General features: G+C 34.3%; 1 protein-coding gene across 2 annotated transcripts in view; it reads left to right on the forward strand.

Annotated features, from left to right (window-relative positions):
* The first annotated feature begins 820 nt into the window (after positions 1-820).
* HSD17B3 (hydroxysteroid 17-beta dehydrogenase 3) overlaps positions 821-27236 on the forward strand; it is a 47202-nt gene continuing 20786 nt past the window's right edge. Inside the window, exons 1-3 of one of the 2 annotated variants that reach the window (XM_003761312.4) lie at positions 821-1057; positions 5617-5663; positions 26347-26422. In XM_003761312.4, the coding sequence (XP_003761360.1) occupies positions 904-1057; positions 5617-5663; positions 26347-26422 (277 nt within the window). In that variant the 5' untranslated portion in view covers positions 821-903. The remainder of the gene's footprint in view (positions 1058-5616; positions 5664-26346; positions 26423-27236) is intronic. The other variant, XM_031937696.1, reaches the window with a different exon arrangement.

A 27236-nucleotide genomic window follows, 5' to 3' on the forward strand; every position in this document is an offset into this window, starting at 1 on the left:
CACACATAAGTCTTAGCTTTATCTCTGAAGCAACATAGAATAAATCTAATCCCTTTTCTATTTGAGCCATTCAAATACTTTTAAACCTATCCTGTCTTCACCAAGACTTTTCTTCTCTACACTGTCAACTTTTTGGATTCTAAAATCAGAAGGACTGCATTTAACTAACTTTTGGGATCTATCTTCTTTTTTCTTGTCTCTACCAGTTATAAAAAAATCCTTTACTAATAATTTCTTCTCCTGGAATCTTCCTGGATGAGAATGTCCTCTTAACTTTACTTAGAGAAACCTCCATACAAACTTATAAAAATACATTAAATTTCAATGCTACTACTTCTTCCTTTTAGTCCTCTGTTTTCTAATAAAGTGTGTGTGTGTGTGTGTGTGTGTGTGTGTGTGTGTGTGTGTGTGTTTTAGAGTGATACCTAGGAACTTTAGCTTTCTGAAGTCTATTTAACATCATTTTTACCTTCTTTTCAGATAGCATTTATTCCTCTTGAGTAAAAAATGAATTGCTACATCCTAATAAGAGCTTCATGATAGCCAAGTTCTCTCTGTCCTATTACAAGATACTTCTTTATTTATATATTTATTTATACTTTTCATTTTCCCATTCCTGGGAAACAATTCATAGTCCATAATTTTATCCATAATTAGCTTCCTTTTCCTCTGTTTGGCTCCTATGTATAATCCCTTTTAAAGTCTTTGTTCATTCCAATAGTGTGTGAATTTTAATATGATGTGAGAAAAGTTACTTTAATTTGACCTTTAATGTATCAGTGGGAGGAACTCATCTAACCTTACTTTTGATTGGACATTTTTTTTTTTTTTGACATTGACCTCAAAGTGAGCTGCAACATAGCAGTGTTAGAATTTTATCAACATTCACAATTCCCGTTGGCCATGGGTGAAATTCAGGATCAACTCTTTATCCTTATAGGGGCACTAGTGTGTCTGAAGTATCTACTGAAGTGTGTGAAGTTCTCCAAATATTTTCTCCTGCGTTTATGGAATCCATTGCCAAAATCTTTCTTTCGATCGATGGGAGAATGGGCAGGTAAAAGAGTTCATGTTTCTCAATGTTAGCTATTGCTTATACTCTTACCATTTTAATCTTAAGAGTTAGCTGAAGTTGTTAGAAACAGTTCATGTAACTCAGGTTATTATCATTTTTTAAGGAAGTATGGTTAAAAGCAGAAGTTAAAGAAAGAAAAAAAGGAAAAGATTCTAGAACAATAGATCTATAATACTTTTCAGATTTTTGCTCTTGATTTTTATAAGCATTTATTAAGCATTTACTATGAGCCAAATACTTTTCAAATATCTCATTTTATTTTAACACAATCTTGGGAGGTGGGAACTATGATCCAAATTTTACAGATCAGGTAACTAAGGCAGAGAGACGTCAAATAATTTATCCATTGTTGTGGAGTTAATTTGAACTTGTCTTTCTGGATCCTAGTGCAGGATTCTATCCAATAAATTCCTGGCTTTCCCTAATGATGTCAGGACATCAAATTTAAACCCATTAATTTTATAGATGAGGAAAATGAGTTGAAATTACTTTCTTCAGATCACATAGCTAGAGACAAACAGTACTTGAATTCAGACTTGCTGATTTTTCTTTTATTATACCATAGATTTTTTGAATACCATAGGCTTCTGAAAGAAAAATATCAGGATAAAATTCAGTGTGGTGTTATGAAAAGAACAACAACAGTGGGGTAGGATTCAGAACAACTATGGGATAGTCCTTGTCCATCACCAACTTTTATTAATGCCTTCAGACAAATTATTTTTTCTCTCTGGACCTTCATAACTATGAAAGTGGGGGGATTGGAATAGTTGATTTCTAAGATCCTTCTCAATCAGCTTTATGATTCTGATTTTATGAGAAAGATAAAAAAAATTGCAGGATACCATCACTCTAAATTACTGGAAATGGATACTCTTAAGTCGATTTGTTTTTTCTCTTTCTATTTATGAACAAGACCAGCCAGCCAGTCTCCAGCTCTGAAAAAATAAGATATTAAGACTAGCAATTCTCTTCAGTAATGCAGTTTATTTCTTATATAAAATGTTGATCAGATGCTACTAGTTCATAGTAAAAATCCAACTACATGACTGAAATTATTTTAAAAGAATCATATTTTTTGAATAATACATCCCAAGATTTTTCTCCAATGCGATAATATAGTCCAGGGCAAAGGATGGCCCCTACAGCTAGGTACTAAGCAAAACCAGTGACTAAGAATAAATAGAAACTTGTAGAAATAATCTATAATATATGAATTAAAGGTAATTCTATACAGCCTTAGCAATAAGGGTGATATCACTTTATGAAAACTTTGTTGGAATAAATGATCTAATAGACTATTATTGTTGATTACTGTAATTAAATCACTGATTTTTCTGGATTTATTCTTTATCCCCATTAGGGCAAGATTATATATATATATTTTTTTAGGCGAACTAGTCAAATATTTCCAAATCTAAAATTCTTTTCCCACCAAGATAATATCCACCATTTTATGGTATTCTTTCTATCTCTTGTATTGTAGAATCAAGATACAAAATGAAATATACCCATGAATATCTCTCTAGCTGTATAAAAAGTCTGGTTGGACCGATGATTTAATTGGTATGTAGAATTCTCAAATTAGGAAACTCCCTCTAACAATCTAGGTTGGTACATTATCTGTAACTTGTGGTTTTAGAGAGTTGGTTGCCTTGAGCAATGGTATCAAAGGGCTCACATTATTCTCAAGTGTAGCCTAAATCAGATAAAAGTATAAATGGAAAAATTCAACAAATTAAATAAAAATACAATAAAATATAAACAAGATTACATTCTTAAACTGCTAATATATGGCCCACAAGGATCCTTATGTACCAATCAGTGGCCCCCATTTTTTTTTTTTTTTTTAAGTTTGGTAGCACTAAAGCCTAAAACATTGAGAGGTTAAGTGATTAGATGAGGGACATATAGCCAGGAGAAGAAAGAGTCAGGAATTGTTTGGGACTTTAAGAACAGTTCTCTATTCATTTCCCTCTCATATCTGTGTATGGGTATTTGTGTACATTATGTGTGTATTATGAATATTCAAACAAAACACACATACACAAGAGGCAGTGTTCTATAATGGTTAGAAACCTACCTTCAGAGTCAGGAAAACTTAATCCTATCATTGATAGGTATTAGCTGTATGACCCAGTCAGGTAACTTAATCTCTCAGGCAACTCTCTAAAACTAAATCCTAAAGACCTGATCTACATGGACAGAGTTAGTTTTCTACCAGTTTTCTATACTGATTAATTCATAAGTCCTAGCAAAAATAGGCATAGTTATATAAATACATATACACTTACATATGCACACAACACACATAATCACTCCCTGAAAATGTAAACAGTAGTGCAGTTAGATGGATGACTGGGTTTAAAAAGTAGTTGTTAATATTTATTATCTTGGCTAATATTATCTACAACATTCATTATCCTGGAACCTCCCCTAGTCAAGAATTTCTCTGAATGTAGCTAAGCTGAATCTTGAATAACAGATTCATAAATCATAGCCAAGTCTCTTTGTTTAGAGAACTTTATACCATGATAATCCCAGAATCCCATTGTTAGAAGGTATATAAGAAACTAATCCAGCACACACATGAAGGGAATTCTCACTATAATGTGCCTCACCACTATAATGTTCAACCATCCAGCCTGTGGTTGAACACCTCTAAGGAAAGTACAATGTCCAATGGGGTGTGATTTTTTAAAAAATCACTGAGAAACTTAGCCTGACTCTGCAAAGACATTTGCTATTTGTATACGGGGAGTATAGAGAGTAAGGGTAATCTAGATAGTAGGGGAAGTACCCACTGCAAAGAAATCATTGATCCATTAAGTTTTGCATCATATTGAACTATATATACCCACATAGTACCAGACACCTTAAACCAGTGGTTCACACATTACTTGAAATTAAGGAAGTAGAAATAGCCTAAACATCTGAAAGAAAATAACAGGGCAAAAAGTAGTAAAATCATTCTTCCAAAGTATTATCTTCACCTATTTCCTGATTCAGTGTTTGAGAAGAGAAATAATTTATATGGAAATGGGATGGAAGGCAAGCTTAAAATGAGGCTCAGCGAAAAGATATTATAGCATTAACTTTTCCTGAAGAAATTATTAAATTAGATTTTGAAGATGTTATATCTCCAGATTATTCAGACACCGAGCTTGGCAGAACACTTCTATTGATATTAGGGTTTTGTTTTTGTTATATACCTTTGATTTAGAAAGAACTATAGAATTACTCTAAGAAAAAGAAATGCCAATCTGAACATGCAATAAGTTGATCTCTCATCATATAGGCTGAAAGTAATAGACAATCTTGTTAATATGTTTAAGCAAATAGAAAAGGATCTTTGGCGATTATCAGAATATTATTAAGATAGAGTCTTGGAACTGGAGTTAAAAAGAACTTGTATTAAAATTTTTTCTGTCATAATTATTAGCTGTGTGACCATGGACAGTTTTCTCTTCAATAAATGGGCTTGGAATTGAAAAAAACAAAATTTAAATCTAGTCTCAGATATTGAATAGCTATGTGACTCTGGACACCTAGATGATATAGTGAATAGAACATTTAAGCCTGGGGTCAGTACCATCTGAGTTCAAAACTGGCTTCATAAAATTACTAGCTGTATGACCTTAGGCAAATCATTCAATTTATTTGCCAGTTTCCTCAACTGTAAAATGGGGATCATAATAGCACCTATTTTCCCAGGGATCAAATGAAATAATATTTGTAAATTTCTCAGCACAATGACTGGCACATAGTATGTGCTTAAATAAATGCTTGTTTCCTTCCTTTTCTTTCCTCTCCTCCTATTCCCCCCTCCCCGCATTTTTTTTTTCTGTTAAAATTCTAAGGAAGCAGAATGGATGTAGGATCAGAGAAATGGAATTCAAATCCAATAATTAATAATAATTTGCCACTGTATAACTTTATAGAAAGTCAGTTCCCCATTCTTGGCCTTAATTTCCTTATCTATAAAATAATAGAATTGGATTGAATGGACCCTAACTCTAAATCTATGATCCTAGTATTCTGTTACTGGCTGCCAATATATTGAGATTCCCTCCTCCATCTATTCTTTATACTGAATTACTGACAGGGCTTGTGAAAAGGAAAATTATTATTCAAATGAATGAATGGCTTGATTGTTCTTAAAATGACACCATGGTGTGAACCAATAGAGATAATGAAAACATAATACCTGCCCTTGAGGGAGTGCAGATTCTTCTGTCCAAATTTTTATCACTATTGAGTCCCTGGTCTGAACAGAATGTTCCTTGAACCTGAGATGGCCTCTTTCTGGAATGCCTTCATCTCCCCCAACATTTTAAATCTTTTCTAAGGGGAGATGAGATGTCTATTAATGTTAATCTCATAGTTCAGAGATAGAGAGAAGCAGCAGAGTAAAGGGAGACCTGGTGCTATGGATATCAAGTGTAGAATGGAAATAGATATGAAGGAAATTCTGGAGAAACTGAACAAAAATTTTGGATGTGAAATGTTAAAACACTTCAAACTATTTTCTTCATTTTCAGTTATCACAGGTGCTGGAGATGGAATTGGGAAAGCATATTCATATGAGGTAAATTACCAAGAACATCTGTGCATTAGATTAGCATATTTCTGAAGATTGCTTCTATTCAACATTCTCCTTCCATTTAGAACTTGTTATCGTTATTGTGCAGAACCCAATGCCCAGTTAGGAACTAGCTTTACATGTCACTCAGCAAAATATATTGCCTACAGACAGTTTTAAGGGTTAGGAAAATTTTCTTCCTTCCTTCCTTCCTTCCTTCCTTCCTTCCTTCCTTCCTTCCTTCCTTCCTTCCTTCCTTCCTTCCTTCCTTCCTTCCCTCCCCAGTCTTATTTGTTATAATTGATAGCAAAGCATACTAAATATGGCTTGAGAAGAATGCCTATACAAAAAATTTGTACAAAATAATACTGTTGGGCATGTAGTAAACAATTCAATAATCCATTAGACCTGTGGTTCTCAAACTTTTGTTTTCAGTACCTTTATACTATTAAAAATTATTGAGAACCTTTATTTTTGTTTATGTAAGTTATATTTAAAGATATTTATCATATTAGAAAAAAGAACTAATTTTGGATTTGTAGATTATTTGAAAACAATTCAGAGAACCATAGGATTCTATGGACCACTGTATTAGATCATGGCACCTTTCAGTGGTAGCTCTAGTATTTTCTACTGATACTCATTCTTATAGACTATGAAAGGATCATCCTAGGATTTAGAGCTGGAGAGGAATCTTAGAATTCATTTAATTCATTCCCTAATTTTGAAGATGAAGAAATCAAGACTTAGAAAGGTGAAGTGATTTCCCCAACATTACAAAGGATTCAGTTATCCTTCTCTGAGTCTCGATCTCTTCCTCTTTTCATTACACAGCATTGTTTTTCAAGATTGTAACTAAGATTAGAGCCAGGAAATCCTATCTTATATAAGGCCCTAGACCTTGGGAACCATCTTTTTTTTTTTTTTTTTTTTTTTTTTTTAATAGTTGCCCAGCTCCTATTATCAAGGAGTCCTAAGTTCCCCAGTCTTTGGTACTAGTGAAATATATTTGTCTTTATCCACTTTGAATAATCCTTTGAAATAAGACAGGATTAAAAATAATAGGAAATTTGAACCCAAATCCTTTGGAATTCACATCAAGAATTTTGTTTAGTACATCAGGGGATCTCAAGTTTTTTGTATCAGGATCCTTTTGTACTGTTAAAAATTATTGAGTAGTATTATTAGACATATGTATTAGAAATTAAAACTATTTAAAATATTTATTAATTCATTAAACCCATTATATATTAACATAATAAAATTTCATGAAAACAGCCTTGTATTTTCTAAAACAAAAAATGTAGAGAAGAGTGGCATTTCTTTACATTTTTTTTTTGCAAATCTCTTTAATGTCTGACTTAATAGGAGACAGCTGGATTCCCATATCTACTTCTGCATTCAATCTGTTGTCATAGGTTTTGGTTGAAGAATATAAAGAAAACATGGATTCACACAGACATGCATTTGAAAAAGGGAGTATTTTTAAAGACAAATAATGTCTTAACATTATTATGAGAATAATTTTGACCTTGAAGGGGTCTTGGGGTCCCAAAAGACTACAATCTGAGAACTGCTATTGCAAGAACCTTATCTGTTTCATTCATGTACTCCCTCTCCCTCATACCTTTTCTTCCTTTTATTCTGTCCCATATAATTAATCCTTCCCCCGTTTGGAAAGCTGACAGCTCCCTTTCACTGTACTTCTCTTTGAGGAAAAGATTATCTTTGAGACCCTTTCTGATTCTGTGATATTAGGATTCCATGATTTGAGGATTCTGGGAATATATTAAGTTTTGATGTTTCTGTTTTTCTTTGGTCATGGAGATAGTTTTTCTACCTATCTGTACTCTTCATAAATAGTCAAAAACATTTCTTAAAAGAGCACTATGTGCTCAGCACTTTACTAAGAGCTAGGAATATAAAGAATGGTAAAAGATAGCTCTTCTGAAAAAAGATTGCCCAATAGAATGTAAGTTCACTGAGGACAATGACATTTTTTTTTGTCTTTATATCTATAATATCTAGAATAGTCTTGCATATTCAACAAACTTAATATATGCCTGCTTAATTGAAGGGGGCACATAGGGTATAGCTATTCGTAAAAGAAACATAACTGCAAGTAGCCTTTTAATGACCTTAAGAATTTTTAAAAGTATATTCCTACTCCTTTAACTTTTCCCAAACTATAGCTTGGCTGCCTCCAGTTATCACATCATAGCAATTAGCAACTTCTGTATTGTAGTGTTAGTAATCAGATACTGGATAATAATTTCACTTTGAATTGCACTTCAAAAAATCACCCCTGACAGAGAGAATGGTTATTGTAGGGAGCAATTATCTCCAAGTCCATTTATTGACTAAACATTTCACTAAAGCTACTTAAAACCTCACCCAAGGCAATTTTATATTCTTAAATTATATTTCCTTAGAGCTACCCTTAGCTCTGATAATGGCTTTTGATCAAGACATTAAATCAATATTTGGTACTCTCCATTGTACATTATGTTCTCCTCACAGTTGGTCAGAATTAACCCTGAACTAGGCTGGACCTGCAGGCAGACCTGAGCTCCTCAAGAATAAAGCAGGAGGTTCAATGTCTTTGATTCTCTATACTCAGCTCTTTTTTTGTTTATATAAGAAAATCTCACTTTGTGGAATTTTGCTTTTTGGGAGTAGTTTAACTGATCCTTGTTCATTCTCCCTTCTTGAAATTCTTATATATTTTTTGTCCTCTAGGAGTACATCCTAATCTATTACTATAAGACTTTTCTCAAAATTAAAAAAAAAAAAAAATTAGCTTTGTGAGTTTTTTTTTTTTTTACTAAATTCATAATATACAAATTAAAAAAAACCTTCTTCCCCAAACCAAACTAACCTCCAGTGTTGTCTTCCACTCATACTTTTAATTTCTTTTTTTGTTTAAAGTTTGAATTCTTGTGAAAGTCACTTTCATCTCTCAGAGGTCAATCCAACTGAATGATGGGTGGGCTTAAATTACAATAACAATAGGCTTTTAAAATCAGGCTATATTCTCTAATGGTTCCCTACCTATCTAACAGAGGAGAAGAGGATAGTTAGAACAGAAAGGGACTTTTAAAGCCTTCAAAGCTAACCTTACCTCTCTGGTTCAGAGAGAAACTAAAATTTGTACCACATAATACAAGAAGAATAGAGAAAAGCTGGGATTCAAACTGAGACTTTGTGACTCTTAACCCAGGATTCTTTATACCAGGACACTACTTCTCTGACTGTCCCTTCTCCAACTACTTTCCAGTCTCCTTGTTCTCTTACTCTGAATAAATATATCTTCCAAAGCAATGGTTTTAGTTTCTGTTCAGTCAATCAACAAGCATTGATTAAACACTCAACTCTGTAGCAGGCACCAAGTGTCTGGGATAGAAAGATAATAGTGAAATAGTCACTGATCTCAAGGAGCTTATAATAAACTATTTTCCAGTACTTTAAGTTGTTACCAGTCATTTATACCTTTCTATGAAAGGCCAACAAGGCAAGTCTCCAAACATTTATTAAATGCCTACTATGTACCAAGTGCTGGGTTGAAAGAAAGGCAAAAAATGAGTCTCTGAACTCAATAAACTGGAATTCTAAAGAGGGAGACTACCTTCAAACAACTCTGTATATATAAGATACTCACACATAAGTAAATGTTCCATATATGATAGTTGTTGTTACATGAAATTATATATTATTATATATTATATAAATAAGGGTTAATCTTAGAGAGAAGGAACTTACATTGGAGAGTGAGTTGGGGGAATAAAGAAAGGTAGGAATTTCAACAGAATCTGGGAAGAAGCTAGGAGGTGCAGATGAGGAAGGAGAACATTTCATGCATAGGGGACAACTAATAAATAGGCAGAGTCAAATGGAGTATCATGTCTTAGGAAGAACATGTTGCCAGTATTGCTGAATAAAATAATAGATTTTGTGGGCAGTGAGTGAGGTGTAAGAAGATGGGGCTAAGTTGTAAAGGACTTTAAAAATCAAGACAGAGGACATTATATTTGATCCTGGAATTGGAATAGGATGCCACTGGAGTTTATTGAGTGGGGGACTGATATCATTACATCTGTGTTTTAGGATAATAACTATGGCAATGAGCTGGAGGATGGACTAGAGTGGGGAGACTGACCAGTAGGCTATTTCAATGATCTGGGTGTGACATGTTGAAAACTTGCACTGGGTTGAGAAATGGGAATTTATATAGCAGATCTGAGGAGAATAAAATATGAAGAATTTGGCAGCATTAGATATGGGGAGTGGAGAGAGAAAAGCTTCAAATTGAATACTGGATTATGAGCCTGAGACTGAGACTAAGATGTTGTCCTCCTAAGGGAGGACTAGTAATGGAATGAATACTGGAAGTAAAGGAAAATAGTTGCTATTGGGGGGGGGGGAGGAAGTGGGGTTTACCTGCAGTACTTAGTAAAATTCAAATGTATGCAAAGCGTTTGGCAAACCATTTGAACATAATTCTAAAGCAAAGCAAAATCTTTTCATTCTCTCTCCAAACTCTTTTCCATTGATGTCATTAGCTCCTCCCATGACTGCAATGGGCATCTCTATGTGTTAATGCATCCTTTTCTGAGCTTAATTCTCTCTACCTATTTGTGCCACCCAAAACTTAGCATGTGCAAAACTGAAATCATCTTTTCTCTAAAACATTTTTATAACTTCCCTGTTTCTGCTGATGTTACCACTATTCTTTTAGTCTCCTACAATCAAAAACTCACTCATTCTAGAGATATGGTAAGCAATATTTTAATACCTGTAATTAGAGGCTAAATTATAATAACTACTACTTGTGCAAGTCTTTGAGGTTTGTAAAGGATTTAAAGTATGTCATTTGATCCTTACAATACCCCTGTGAAATAGATCACATCTTCTTAAATTGTGACTTGAGACCTCATATGGTATCTCATGATTAAATGTGGGGATTGAAAAATTATGATTTATTATCAGTAAATGTTTGGTTTGTATACCTATTTTATATACCTATATACCCAGGGTCACATAAAAATTTCTTGGGTGAAAAGAGATTGTGAGTGGAAAAAGTTTAAGAAGCCCTGAAATATTATTTCCATTTTTCTGATGGGGAAAGTAAAATTGAGAGGTTAAATAATTTGCCTAAGATCACATGACTCTTAACTATCTCTGGTAAAATTTGAAATTTTGGGGAAAAAAAGATGAGACCCAATGAATAGGAATTGGAAACTTCAGATACATTATTTCAGAGAACAGAAAGTCTCCAAACAGTAGCAAATTCTTCTATGCCTGCTTAGTATGCCAAATGTGATTTTGTACCTTTCTCTTCAGTCAGCAAGTATCTATTAAACACCCTAATATGTATCAGGCATTGTGCTTTTCCGCACTTTGGAGATATAAAAACAAGTGAAAGTCTCCGTTCTCAAGGAGCATAAATTCCCATAGTATAAATAAAAATATTCCCATAGTATAAATGAAGAATTTGATAGTCAGCTGAGGGGGGAGTTGGAAGGTGAGAAAACAGAGTTGTGGAAATAAAAGAGGTTACTACTTGAAGGCAGCTGTTGTGTCCTACCAAAGCCTTCTCTTTTCTAGGCCTAACACTCCCTAATTCTTTAACCATTTTTTCTGTATCAGGAACTTAAGATTCTTATCTGATCTATTGGCTCTCATTAGTTTTTCTCTGGTCTTGTCACTAAAAGGGAATTCAAACTAATGAGAAATCTCCCAGATTAAATTATTCCCTCTCCACAACATTTCTTCTAAATTCCTTTTGTCATTCAACCACAAAAAGGAAAGTTTGTTTTTTGTTTCTAAATAAGAATCAGATAGGTATTATAATTAAACTTTTCAAAAGGATGTCTTAGGTCACTTAACCAAGAAAATGGTGTCTTACTCATTTCTTTTAGTCCTAACTCACAAAAGAAAAATTGTGCACAATATGAAAAGCAATTACAGCTTATTCCATAGGAAAAAAAAAAGGATTAGAATTAACACCAGAGAATGCTAATCTTTAAAACTTTTATTGAATTATCTCATTCTGACCAGCTTTCAAATATATTGCAGAAGTTTGGAGTCCAGAAGTGTGTAACATTGTATATTACATATGATTATTTTTTGATGTACCACTCAATCTCCCTGCCTTTCTCTTCAAAAAAAAAAAAAATTCTTTAAAGGCATGACTTTTCGTGAGGGGCAAAATAGAAGGGTGCAGGTGGATATTTAGACAATGTAAAAATCAAAAAATTTCAATAAAAATTTATTTTAAAAAAATGAAAAAAGATATGTTTTAATAAAGAAAATGAGGCATCGTGTCATAGAGATTAGATTATAAAGGTACTTATAGTATAGTCTTAGTTGATCTACGATCCAGCATGCTATCTACTATGCCACTTAGTCACATCATACAGAATTTGCATGGCATCTTGCTCACCATTCAGGAATGGACCCAGGCTACATTCTTGCCTCACCAGCTTTGGTAAACAAGGTGGATCAATTTGGAAGCTAATTGCAGAGATGTTTGAACCCCCAATATACTTAACCAATGTTATTAGGGAACCCAGGGAAAATGGAGCTAATTTATACATGATTAGGATAGACTATATGAGGTCATAGATTATAGGAATTAAAGTTAGAAAGGACTTTGGAGAACCCTTCATTATTATAAGTGAACTACAATACCTGCATTATTATAAGTAAAGAAACTGAGACCCAGAGTAGAACATAAAACTAGTTACCCAAGGTTTTATAGATAACCAGTGTGGAACAATGGTTCAAATGCAATACTTTTTCTAATAGTCCCTATTTCCACTTAGATTAATTTTGAGAAACTATGGAGTAAAAGGATAAGCAGGTTGTTCTGGCAGGAAATAAGCTGTTGTGCCCAAGGTCAATATTGGGAGTCTGAGGCTTCTTCCTTGTGTTTTTAATATAGTCAATACTCACCTGATTATAAGTTGTATGGCTGACCTGATCAAACATACTTTAGATGCAGCATAACAATGAAATGGGCTTTGGATTTGATGGTTAGAAGGGTTCTAGCCCTAGCCTTGACATTTCTTAGTTATATGACTGTGAACAAGTCATTTATTCTCTCCGTGTTAATTTTCATATCTATAAAATGAGATTTGGAGTTAGATGGTGAAGGGAATAGAGTGCCAAGATGAAGTTAGGGAGACATCTTTATGAATATAAATCTGGCCTTAGATGCTTACTAGCTGTGTCACCCTAACAAGTCACTTAACCTTATTTGTCTCATTTTTAACATCTGTGATATGAGCTGGAGAAGAAAACTGCAAACCATTCCAGTATCTTTGCTAAGAAAACCCCAAATGGGATTATGGATGGGGTCAGATAGGATTGAACAACAACAAGATAGGATTAATAAATCTTCAAGTAAAACACTTTGTAAACCTTAAATAAGCTTATAACTGTGAGGTATATCAGAAGAGGGGAGTGTGCAATAATGAAATATTGATTGTTCTGGTTGAAAATATTCCCCCTTTCCTCTTCCCAAGAAATACCACCAGCACCTGAATTCAAAATCTATTTATTCCTGTAAGGAATTATGTCAGTCCATGCTTAAATTCACATGGATTTTATCCATGTGATTCTTAAAAAGAATGAGCTCAGACCTGAAATTATCATTTGATCAGCTATTAAAAAGCCATTAGCAAAGAAAATATAAATATGCTCTAAAGTAATTAGAAAGGAGAAGATTCAATAACACATGGTTAGGATGGAAAACTCTTAAACAAGAGACTTTCTCACTCTGGAAGTCACTGTGTAACCACTGAGAAGTCATTTAACCTCCAGAAATTTTAGTACATCCATCTGCAAAATGGAGATAATGATACTTATTATGCTTATCCCAACCCTAAGGGTTGTCCTTAAGTTCAAATTAATGTATGTGAATTTCATTGCAAATTATACACATATGTATGCTATATGATTATATGGATATATAATCTTATCTTAATCTTATGATCTGGAGTCAAAAGATTTGAGTTTAATTCTAGTCTCAGACACTAGGTTGTGACCCTGAACAAGTCACTTAACCCTGTTTACCTTCGTTTCTGTAAAATAAACTGGAAAAAGAAATGGAAAATTACTCTAGTATCTTTGCAAAGAATAACCAAATGGGGTCATGAAGACTTGAACATGACTGAAAAGACTAAAGAACAATAAAATTGTTAATTGATTGAGATTTAATCATTTTCTTCTGTCTATATAAAAGGATATTCTTCTAGAATCCCAAGCAGCAGAAGTAGTTTTATTTCCTTACTAACCCCCCAAAGATGAATGACTGAAATAGCAGTAGACTTAAACTAGAAGTCTAGAGACATTCTACTTAATAACGGCAAAGTATTTTCCTTGCTCTGGAATGCTCTGGAACCTAGTTTCCTGGTCTGTAGAATGAGAGGGTTAGGCTAGATAATAACAATAATTTACATTTATATAGTGCTATATGGTTTGCAAAACACTTTCCTTACGATAACTCTGAAATAGGTAGTATGTTTTTCTCCCTAATTATAAAAATGAGGAACCAGGTTCAGAGAAGTTGTGACTTGCCCATGATAATAACAATTTCTCATATTTATGTAGTGATTTAAGATGTGCAAGAAAGCTTATATACATTATTTCATTTGCTCCTCATAGTAACTCTCTGAAAAGGAAACAATGAAAAATTGCTATTTTGTAGATGAGGAAACTGAAGCTTTTAGGTAAGAAATGACTAGGCCAAGGTTATACAACTGGTAAATGTCAGAGAGAATGCAGTCTGTGTCTCTCTCTTGATCTCAAGTAAATTAATTAATTAAATTTATTTATTTATTATTAATTAATCTAAAATTAAGTTAATTTTAACTTATTTTTAATTGGTCCTTTACTGCTCCAAATCTAATCTCAGGATTAGACGTCTCAGGATGGAGTCACTTAAAGAGAAAATCATTTGAAATTTTGCTATAAGATAGCCATGTTTCTTCACATTTTTCTAGCAGTAAATTCCTCAAGTCAGTTTTGGAGTGGGACAATCTAAACTACCTGGGCTGCAAATAAGAGCATTATAATTTTTTTTCTTCTCCTTCCTGAAAACTGAAGGCAGTCTTTTCTTGTTCAAATATTAGTAATGGTTTTCTTTGATTGAACTTTGTTTTCCATGGTTGGTTGGGAGATCTGTTAATGTAGGCTACAAAAATGTTCCATGTCACTTCAGCAGCAAGAATAGATCCTACTTAATAAAACAATTTTTAAGAGCTAGTTGGTGAATATGTTATGGAGAGCAGATAAAAGGAAGAAAAGAATCAGTATTTTGTTTGTTTTCTTTGTAATTGTGACAAAACATGGTGGGTCAGGGAACTCTGTTCTAATAATCCCATGAGGACCTAGACTGAAGATTACTTTTTTCCCTATAACCTTGAAACTGCACCCTTTATAATTTCCACCCCTTTCTTCTAGCAGCATTCTGTTAGGGTCATCCATTTGACATGTACAAATGCCTACAGAGAGATGATCTTGGAGAACAAATTCAATAAAGGAGTTGGCAAATTATATAAATATGCCATCAGAGATGTGCTGGTAAATATTTAATGATTAGCTCTCCCCCCAAAAATATATACCATACATTTACAAGTTTAGCCTGCCTTATTACCATTTTCTTCATCACATTTTAAAATCTAGACAATCAATAAAATAATAAATCAAGCTCTGATTTGCAGCACTTTCTATTTCCAAAGTCTCAATGCTCATGATGTAAATTTAACAGTAGGCTCTCTAGCCAATTTCAGCATAAGGTACAGTTATAGATTCCTGTCTGGTTGACTTCCAAAGATTTCTGTAGTTCTGAATTCTTCTTTTTGGTTCTGGTCTCATTGCTTGTATTTTGAGATGTTTGTGGTCTCTCCCTAATTTTATTCTGCTTTTGGTCCTAAGCCAGAGACTTCTTTCAAAGTTCTCCTGTTTGTTGAGGAAATCATACTCTTCCTATGATTCTCCAGATATTTTTTTCTTAAATTGAGGTCGAATTGGACCACAAATGGAGAAGGGAGCTTTTCTAGGGTATATAAAATCACTCCTAAGGTCTAATCTTAGGGAAGTTAGGTGGTATGATGGGCTTGGAATCAAGAATACTCATTTTTATGAATTCAAATCCAACTTCAGATATTTATTAACTGTGTGACTCTGGGAAAGTCAGTTAACTCAGTTTGCCTCAGTTTCCTCAGATATAAAATAATCTGTAGAAGGAAATGTCAAACTACTATATTTTTGACAAGAAAACACCAAATGGGGTCACAAAGATTTGGACATGACTGAAAAAAACTAAACAACAATAAAGGTTCATCCATTTCCAGAATCTAATGTCTCTACCCCCTACCTAAACATGTACACCTGATTTCAAACTCTTTCTTTTCAACCATTGCTAGCTAATAGCGGCCCTTTCTTTTCTTCTTCCCTGTCACCCATCATGTATTAGCATAAATGATCTCCAGGGGCATTAACCTACAGTGCAAGGAATAGACAAGTTTGAAACATACAGAGACAGAGACACATACACACACTCCAGAAAGCTTATTCATCATTATCATGATTACTCATGTTTTGGATTCCTATATAAAAATGAAATCTGGAATGTCAGCCTATTTAAAAACCTTAATTTTCTGAAAAGAGAGTCTGGAAAACCCAGTCAGTGTATAAGGAGCCAGTCTCCCTGACCGTCCCTGAAATAGACAAGAGTTTTGTTCTGGGTAGACAAAGGGAACAATGCCATCCCCCAGACAATCAGAGTTCTCTTTGTTTTGAGGATGGGGGGGTTTCCTCCTATTCCCTCTGACTACTTCACATGCAGTCCTTAAAATGAGCTTTCAAAACGTTAGAGTGTCTAAGTGCTTGGTGGGGCCCTAGGGAATAGCTGAACAGTTAGTAAAGAGCAGCTTAGGAAGCCTACTTTGCTAAGAGCATCTTTTGTGCTGAGAATGCAAATGGTTGCCCACAATGCCTTTAATGGACAATTTCCCTTTTCGAAGTTTGATGAAGTGAATTGGGAAACAAAGGTTCTGATTTCTCAGACATTCCTTCCATTGTTTCTGAGAGTCTCAAGGGTGGGGGAAAGGTTTTCAATGTTCATAGATAGGGCTTTGGTACATCTTTGCAGGGAGTCAGCTTTGAGATTGGACAAGTTTAATGTTTTGTTCTGAGGAAAATTTAGGACAGACAGCTGCAGCTGGGAACCAACTTCAAGACCTTACCCTATCTATCCGCAATCCCAGTAGCCTGGCTTCTTCTAAGATTATCCAGACAAATGTACCATCAAAGTAACATCCTTTACAACTTCTGAGAGACTTTACTTATGTTCATCTTGTTTTAGATAATAGACATACTCCAAAAAATTATGAATCCAATATGTGTAAATGATTTCATATTTTAAGCACCACAGGAGAGCAGGCTATTTACAAGAATCTGGATAATGAGTCCTTTGATGGTATCAATTATAATCCAATTTATTATTTTGTTAGTTAAATTTTCATGTACTGAGTTTTCATAAACTGTGGCCTCAATATATGTTTGACCATCATTGTAGATGTGAAAATACTCTGATTTGGGCTATCATATAGAATCACAAGGTTATCCAATTTGTTTTCCTAGGTCTGGGATATATAGAACATAGACTAATCTGGTAAAAAAAATACATCTATCTTTGTTTTATGTAAAGGGTGATGCCATGGAATATATGCCATATCTTTTTCCATCGATTGTCATGAAGGATGGATTCTTACAGAAGACTTTCCCACTTCAGTAGGAAAAACTCATTGGCTTTCTTTGTCTTTATCTCTGTCTATCTCTCTCCACCTGTCTTTCTCTTTCTTTTATGTCCTGCTAATTATTCTTTGAAAATTCTTCTCTAGCAATTTCATCATTATTTATTCATATATTCACTCATTAAATAAATATTGATTGAGCACTTATATCTGTGCTAGATTCTGGGAAGATGTTAGATCCTTGTCCTCCAAGAGTTTACAATCTAGCTGGTATGGATATCATAGGACATATACATAGACAAATGGAATATAAATTAGAATGATAATTGTGTAAAAGGAGTACAAAGTACTATGAAATCAGCTGAGAGTCTGGTGAAAGGTTTCAAAGACTTTTGCAAAGAATATACCGTTTGATTTGGATTTTAAAGAAAAAATGGGATGCTAATCATCAAAAAGGAGGTTATTCCTGATGCAGGAAACATTAAATAAAGGCAAGAATAATGATAAAACTTGGGGGATGAAGAATACCTGTGGGGAAGTAGTGAAAAACCTTGAATGCTAGAGTAAGAAATTTGGCTTTTATTCTGCAGGGGAGGTATTGAATAGTTTTGAACACTGGAGTAACATGATCAGAATAAAAGAAAAATAATTTTATAGTAGTGTGAAGGCTAGATTAGAAAGAATAAATACTGAAGGGGTGGCACATTGAAAAGATATTGATTCTGTCATCAGAGGATTTAGGTTCAAATCTTTCTTTTGATATATACTTTCTGTATATTGTGTAAAACAAATAGAAAGCTAATTGCATAAGAGAGGTACAAAGTACTCCTTGAGCAAATCAATTCACTTTCCTGGGCTTCAGTTTAAACATTTATAAAACGAGAGGGAGCATAAACAGGAATCAGTAAATTGGAGCCTAAAGACCAAATCCCTCTTTCTATCTGTTTCAGCATGGCTCTTGTGTTAACCAAGGTTCTTACATTTTTATTAAGCTCCTAGACATCACCAACTAAGAAAAACCATTCATAGCTCTCCAGCTCATCTTACAAAAACAGGCAGCCCAGCCAGATTTGTCTTTGAATAAATAATTTGCCAACTCCTGGAGATAAAAGGTACAGAGGCTTATGGTGGATGGAAGAGATGTTATTAAGTAAGAGTCATCAGGATTGAATGATTGATTAGTCTTGTGTCCTCAAGGAAGTTTTCTCTAATAACTATACTTACTCCTGCTGCTCTATATTCTCTTTCCCTGTCTTAAATAGGAAGCATTTTATAATTATTTTTGTTTATGTCTTCTGGATTTACTGGTTTGTTGCTTTGAAGCTTGTCCTTAATTCAGTAACCTAGTCTTGACCTGGAGTACTTTGAATCCACTCCAGTAAACTCTGGCCCTGTCCTTGGATAATTAGCTCATCCCTCATATTGATGTGGGAAGGAATCATTATGTCAATAAACATTCCTACTGGTATCCTTTTTAGAACAGATCCAATTTACTCAGCCTACCATTTATATTCTCACAGTGATAATTTCTCTCTCCTTCCCTCTACTCTGCTTCTAATCAATTACTAAGACATGGAGATCCTACTCCTCAGAGATAATAAAAGCGTGAGACTTGGTGTAGGAAGACTTGAATTCAAATCTCATCATTCACACTTATAATCTATGGAACCCTAGGCAAGAAGAACCTCAGTTTCTTCATGTATAAAATGGGAATAATAATACCTTTTTCTTTTTCATATACTCATTTCCACAATTATTATGCTGCACAAGAAAAATCATCTTAAAAAGAAAAAAAAGAGAGAAAAAAAAACCAACAACAAAAAAGGTGAAAAAACTATATTATGATCCACATTCAATCCCCACAGTCCTCTCTCTGACTGCAGATGGCACTTTCCATCACAAGTCTATTGGAATTGCCTTGAATCATCTCATTGTTGAAGAGAGCCAAGTCAATCACAGTTGATCATCACATAATCATGTTGCTGTATACAATGTTCTTTTGGTTCTATTCTATTCACTAAGCATTAGTTCATAACAATATCTTTTTCAATGAATTGCTGTGAAGATCACAATTGTGAGGATGTTGTATACAGTATAGTGTCAGTTTTTTTTCAACCTACCTTCTCTCTACTCAGATGACCAGTATTATAGTTCAGGCTTTCATCCCCTCTCTCCTAGACTTCTCCTGATGCCATGATGTTTTCTTGGCAAAAATACTGGAATGGTTTATCATTTCCTTTTCCAGGAGATTAAGGCAAACAGAGATTAAATATTTGCCCAGGATTACAGAGCTAGAAGTCTTAGACTACATTTGAACTCAGATCTTCCTGACACCAGGCAGTATCCAGATAACAGCCTAAGGTACCACTGAGCCACTTTTAATAGTGATGTTAGCTCACATAAACATGGCACTTATCATGTACCAGGCTAAGCACTTTACAAATATTATCACATTCAATCCTCACAACAATTCTGGGAGGTAGATGCAATTATTCCCATTTTCAGGTGAGGCTTTCTTCAAGTCTCAACTCAAATTCCACTTTCTACTAGAGCCTTTTCCAGTCTCCCTCAATAAGAGTCCCTTTTCTCTGAGATTAATTTTGTCAACAGATCCAAACTGATCTCTAATCTGTGGATAACCTGAGTTAAACAGAGCAGGCTAGAGACAGGAGTCAGGAATCACAAAGAAGTTTAATTTCAAGGTGAAGGAATTAGCATGTAAATAACAAGGACATACGTACCAATATCTCTTTCCTAGTAGGGGAGGCAGTGTGGGGACATCTTGATACCATGGTTGAGCTGTGAGCTATAGCTCTGACAGCGAGGAGTAATAGCAACAATGTGATGAGTTTGATTCATAGTAGGACTTCATGACAGGCACTTATCCTAGCTTGTCCTGTGCTTGCTAGAGCTAAGAGAACACTTAGTGCTGGTCTAGTAATACAATTAACTATGTTATTTTGCCAGAGAGAGAGATCATCCATAGGGGGAGCTTGAAGAATTGTTGTTATACAAAATGTAGGGCAGCTTGCTTGCTGTTTCTTAGTTCTGGAAAACAGGGTATCTCCCATTTACTTTCAATATATATTGTACTGTGTATTTCTAGTTGTTTGTATGTTCTTTCCTTAATTAGAATATGAACTCCTTGAGCTCAGGGATTGCATTTACTTTCCTTTGTATACCTGGTACTTACCATAGTAGGTGAACACACAGTAAGTGCTTGTTAATATAAAACACAGTAGTGCTTGTGTAAGAAAACTCATGTCAATTTATTCTGTGAAGAATAGATCAGAGTCAGACTATGAATGACTTGAAATGCCAAACAGAAAAATTTATATCTTATTACCTTTATATATTTTTTTCATCTTAGAAATGGTGGGGAGTCATTGAATCTCCTTAATTCAAGGAGTCCTGCTTTAAATAGCATCTACTATTTGTCAGATGTGTGCACTTTATAGGTGCTATCTCATTTAATCCTTACAACAAGGATAGGTTGGGAGATAGGTACTATTATTATTCCCATTTTACAGTTAAGGAAATAAACAAACAGGTTAAATAATCTGCCCAAGGTCTCTTGCTAATTAAGCCATTAAGTTAATTAGATACCTAAAGCTGGATTTGAAGTGGGATCTTGTCTTTAGGCCCAGCATTCTTTCCATTCCTCATTTGCTGCTTCTTTCTATTCCCAGTTGATCTTCTATTGAGATATATTTGTACATGTTAAGATTCATTCATTCACTCATTCAATGAGCGTTTATAACACAGATATTATGTACCGAGTACTGTGCCAAGAATTGGGAATGCACTGCCAGTACAACAGTTCTTTCCTATAAGTAGTTTCCATTCGACTAGAGTAGACATATTAATACAAACTCTTTACAAAGTAATTTGAGAGGGAGGGGAGCATTAACATCTAGGTGGACCCACAGAGGTCTTAACTAGGAAGCAGCACCTGAACTGGGTCCTGAAGAGATTCAAATTTTCAAGAGACAATGGTTAAGAGGAATTGGATTTCAAGTGTGAGACGATAGCTCATATAAAGACACAAAAAGACCTTTGGAAGATGGAATATCCTACATTGGACTCCAGTTATGTGATTTTGGCTGAAAAGTCCTGTCTTTTTTTTTTTTTTTTTTTAAACTTAGTTAGAAAAGAGTCAACAGGATTCAATGATTGATTAATTTTGTGCTTTGTTTGTGTGTTGATCTCCATTAGAAGATGAGTTCTTTGAAATGAGGAATTGTAATTGTTTTTCTTTGTATACCCAGCACTTAGTGTAGTATACAGGGACACGGTTGACATAAAATGTATGAGGAGATTAATGTCAACTTAATCTGGAAAAATAGGTCACAGTCAGACTGTGAATGACTTAAAATGCCAGAGGAATTTATATTTTATTTTTTTCATGTTTATATTTATATCTTTATTATGTTAAGAGCAATAGGGAGCCATTGAATCTTCTTAAATCATAGACTGAATCAGCCCTGTTCTTTAGGAATAACAATTTGGCAACTCAAGGAGAATGGATTGTTGTGAATAAAACATACTATTGCAGACTTAAACTCTAAGACAACTAAGTTGAAAAGTGGATAAAGGGCTGAAACTGGAGTCTGGAAAACTAATCTTTCTGACTTTAAATATGGCCTCAGAAACTTAATAGCTGTGTGACCCTGAGTATATCCTTGCTCTAACCATTACCTCTTCTTCCACTCTTGCCACATTCAGATAGCATGTAGTTTGGTTTCTGATCACTTCAAAGACATGATGAGATCCTGAAAGGTGTTTTGGACCAAGAGGAAAAGAATTGATCCCTGAAGCAAGGAGGCAGAAGGCTATGAAAGAAATCAGTTTAGCTCCATGATCCCACCCTTTAGGAAGGTGAAATCCAAATTATGTCAAACTCCTGGGATCTACCCTCTGTAGAAATCTCAGTCATGTCCCTGAGGTTAAAAATTCCCTATAAAATCTACTTGTGGGCCATCCCATGGGCTACTACCCTCCTTTGGGTCAGTCCACCACAGTACTCTGCCTCATGGTATCTTTCTCCTTAATTCTCCTCCCCCATGCCATGTGGTATCTCTCCTCACTCTACTATGCTTCTCAACTCTACTTCTCCTTATAGCTAACTAACTCTTTTAGGGTGCTAAGTTCTTTTGAAGATTTAACCTGCCAACTAAGGATATACCCCAACTTCATGGAATACTCCCTCTCTAATGGGTAATTGTGAGTTCCACTGAGGAACTTGTTTTTCATATGCTATCCCACTCTATTTTATATTTGCCATTCTCATTATTTATTGCATCCCTTCATTTCGTCTGTAACCTATTCACTTAAAAAAAAATCTACCTTTTGCCAAAGAGAATGACTATTGTGAATTCTTCACAACCAAACCCCAGCTTTTGGTGCCTGCCATCATTTGGTGCCAAACCTCACATCATAGATCACATCAGACATATATACCAATCTACTTCCTGTTGGTACTAAATACACTCTTGCAAACAAACTTATGAGGTCTCCTGGGCAACTGATGACACAAGGCAAAACTTGGGAAGGAAATCACATGCAGAATACAAATTCATGAATTTGTATTCCCTTCTTATCTTCACAAGCTCCAAGCTTTAGGCAGCAAAAAGTTCTAGAAAAGCTAATTGAATTGAGGAGATTGGGGACAATGTGGGGAGGAAAGTATAGAGACAAGAAATCACATCCACCAAAGTAGGTAATTTGAATATTTGTAGAAGGATACATGACTACCTATCTCCTCCTTGCCTGATGCTCTGTAGCTATGCTTTGAGTATCAGTTATGTGACAATTTTGTCCCTTAGTACTTTTGGGTTTTTTAAACCAGTCATAGAAAGTCATTTAGTTTCTCCTAGATGATATCATTTTGTGCCTCAATTTCCTCATCTATAAAATGGAAGGGTTTGGCTTTCTGGCACCTGAGGTCTCTTTTAGATCTAAATCTATTATTTATATTCCTGCAAACAAGATAACTGCCAACAGAAGCTCCATCGGTACTATTTGCATAGCTCCAGCAATAAGATATGCAGAATTGGTGTACATAATCAGAAATACAGAAACATGATTTAGCCTCATGCTGGTTCAAAAAATCTCACAACTCATTAACATAACAAGAAAATTACTTAATGAAATACTAATTACTCATTATAAACATACTTCATGCAAGATATAATATAGAGAATGATTTAAAGAAATTCAAACATCTATGGTTTATATACAGAAATCTTTGTCACTATGCTATGAATTGTTATTTAATAACAATTTGTTTTTTTTAATTCCCTTGGAAACTTTTGTTTTCTCTCAATTACTATGCTTTTAAAAATTGGCTCCTGCAAAATCTAGAAACTTTTAATGCAACTTAGGCAGCCTTTTATTCAGTTGGTTACATTAATTGAGAATTGTTGCTAGGATGACTTCCTCTCTCAAATGTGTCTCTCTCACTAATTGCTTAGGCTTTCTCCTATAAAAGAGAAATGCCTTGATAATCACTTCAGAGACTTCAAACCACTTGCCCCATACTTCCTATTACTTGAGTTCTTTCAGTTCCCAAATAGAAAAGAAAGATGATGTCACTTTCTTTCCTTTTCTGTGCATTGTTCAACACTATGAATAATTTCCTTCCAATCATAAGTTAGTAACCAAATTCTTTTACTCAATCAATTACCTTCTCATCTTTTGACAGGAACAAACAATATTCAATTAGTACTGAAGCATGCTTTGATAACTTTTATAGTTTTTAACAAAAGCTTTGTCAGATCAGCTTGTTCCTTAAATGAGCCAAGTGCCCCTTCTCACCTCTAATGCTTTTTCTCTGCTCTAAACATTTAAATATATATTTTTAAAGTATAGACCAGTTTTAAAATGGTATTTAGGAATTTCTTCACTCCAAAAATTAAACTTTAATAATAGAAATAGAAAAAAGCCCGCCCAATTTACTGAAATACTTTATCCTTGTTGCAGATGTACTCAAATTGCCATTCAAATGAGGCTAATTAAAAATATTATTGCTTATATGAATGGGTAGAGTAGGAATGAGATGTATGAATAATATGGATTTTTAAAATAAAATATATCTTTGTTTTTGACCTGAAATACAGTTATTATTTGCAGTTAGGTTTTATTTTCAAGTTGCTTCTTAGATTCATATTTCCAATTCATTCCTACAAGCATTAATTTATTACCTACTGTGTAGCACAATGTATAGGACATTGGGATTGGAATTAAGAAGACATCTGTCTGACTATCAACCTCAGATACCTACTAGCTGAACAAGTCACAACCTTACTTGCCTTAGTTCCTCATCTGTAAAATGAGCTGGAGAAGAAAGTGGCAAGCCATTACAGTGTCTTTGTCAAGGAAACTCTCCTAAAGGGTTTACAAAAACTTAGACATGACTGGATAGTGACTAAATGACAACAACAATATGCACAAGGCACAATGAATAACATTGGGACTACAAAGACAAAATTGGAAATAGCTCTTGCCCTCAAGAAGCTTGTATTCTTCTGAGAGGATGTAACATTTATAAACATGATAATTTGAGGTGAAGATAAAGGGCTAAATATGTAAAGATGGGAACAACATCATGTACCTCTTTCTGTTACTCCCACTTATGTAAACAGAAAAATTTCAGGCATATCCAGTTTTAGAATTTTGCATTTGTATAGTCAAATGTACATACATTGTACATAACAGTACACATGTTTTGGTTCGTAGCCAGACTTGTGCAGTGGAAATATTTGGTGTCAGAGAATGTCAGACTGAAAGTTGGATTGGCTACTTACTACCATTTGTGACATTGGCTAATTTCTTTACCATCCATGCAGCTCAGTTTCTTTATCTGTAAAATGAAGAAATTGGACTAGATAATTTCTAAGATTTTTTTCCATTTCTAAATCTATGGCCTTATGGATATCAGCATTTCAGGACTTTAATTTTGCTATTTTATATTATACAATGAGTTAACTCGCAGGTTTTAGTCTCAAAATCACATAGGAAGAACAAATGTAACTTTTTGGTTATGAGATATAAGTGACTCAGATCTCTCTCTGATTCTCTGTCTTTCTCTGTGTATCTCACATTCCTTTTTTTTTTTTTCAACTTTGAATTCTCTTATACCTTGCTTTCATTTCTAGGAAGAGACTTAATTAATAATTTACTTATCTCTTTCAGAACTCCATCATCAGCTTAAAAGATGTTGAGTTATTTTGTGGAAATCATTTGGACCCAGAACATCCTGAACTTTTTGACTGCCTTCCTATTCAATTACCTCCTGCTCCCTAAATGCAGATTTGCTCAAAGGACAAATCTGACTCCATCAGGATCCCCACTAAATTCCTAAAATGTACCTTTAAATTGTTCAAGGATCCCAACTTGAATTACATTCCTGTTCATCCATCAATACCACACTAACATATCTCATAACACATCCCACTGATACTTATACTAGATGACAGACCCACTACTTGCATATACTTGAGTTAAATAATTATGCCCTCTGCTTCCACACATTCACTCATGCTACAATCTCATAAACAAGAGTCATATTCCACATGGTGATGATGAAAAAGATAATAGCTAGCATTTATATAATGCCTTAATTTTGCAAAATGTTGTAGACATATTAACTCATTTGATGATCTATTCCATCAGTTATTACTTCTGGGAAAATGTCCTGTCATTCACTTGGAAGTCTTTTATTTAGTAATGTGTGCTTTGTCCCTTCCATATTCCATGGACAACTATGTCACTATTTGATTTTGGGAACCCTCACAGTCTAATAGTAGGCTTAAGCAAGGACTTTATAGTGATTGCTATAATAGTACAACTGCAAAGTCCTGAATTTATCTGTTAAAACAAGAAGCTGTTCCTATTGATAATCTTAATTTTTTTAAAAACTTCTCTAGCTAGCAAAACATGGATTAAATATTGTAATGATCAGCAGGACACTTGAAAAACTCCAGGCAGTTGCAAAAGGAATTGGTAAGTGATTCTTAGTAATAAAAAGAACCATTTTGAGGATAATAGAACAAATCTGCACCTTTGAACAAGCATTCAGCCTATTACCTGAAATGATTAGCTTTGATACATTTTCTCTAGAGCAGGATTCTCTGAAGTGATGCTCCTGAGTGTGACTTGTCTATGGGAAGGTGAATCTTTTTTCATCCTTCCTCCATCTCTTCCATTTCCATCCCCCAGCTGCCTACCCATACGTATCTTGGCTTATAAAATAACCTGCCTTGATTTTCTGGCTAGACATAAGAAGAAACAATATTGATGATGTCAGGATTTGGGCAATTCTTATGTCTTTCTTATGTCACTAAAAGATAATTTAACTGGGATTGTCCCTACTATTAAAACACTAAAATCTTCCATTGAAATTGCACCAATTTTGGAATAGAGAGATTGGCTTCTTATATTCATTTTTTAAAATGTAGGAATATTGCATGTCCTGTGCAATCACAGAATATTGTGTACACATCCATGTTACCCTCCATCATTTTAGGTAATCTGTTCAAGAGTTAAGAAATGGTAGTTTCAAATTTCTACCCCCAATAGACCTGGGAATTTAAAAGCCCTAGATAAGACAGAAACTCTATGAAACTACCTATTCCCTGAATCTTCAAATAATTGAAAATATGAATTCAATTTTATCTCCAAGGGGAGCACAGTAGTAACAGCACCCCAAAATTGAAACTATTTTTGTATGATTTCAATTACAAATGTGCTAATGCCCTGAAATATTCTGAAGTCTATGGTTGCATTATCAAATTAAAGTGCTTTACAGTATGATGTT

The sequence above is a fragment of the Sarcophilus harrisii genome, chromosome 1 (genome assembly GCF_902635505.1).
Source record: "Sarcophilus harrisii chromosome 1, mSarHar1.11, whole genome shotgun sequence".
NCBI lineage: Eukaryota > Metazoa > Chordata > Mammalia > Dasyuromorphia > Dasyuridae > Sarcophilus > Sarcophilus harrisii.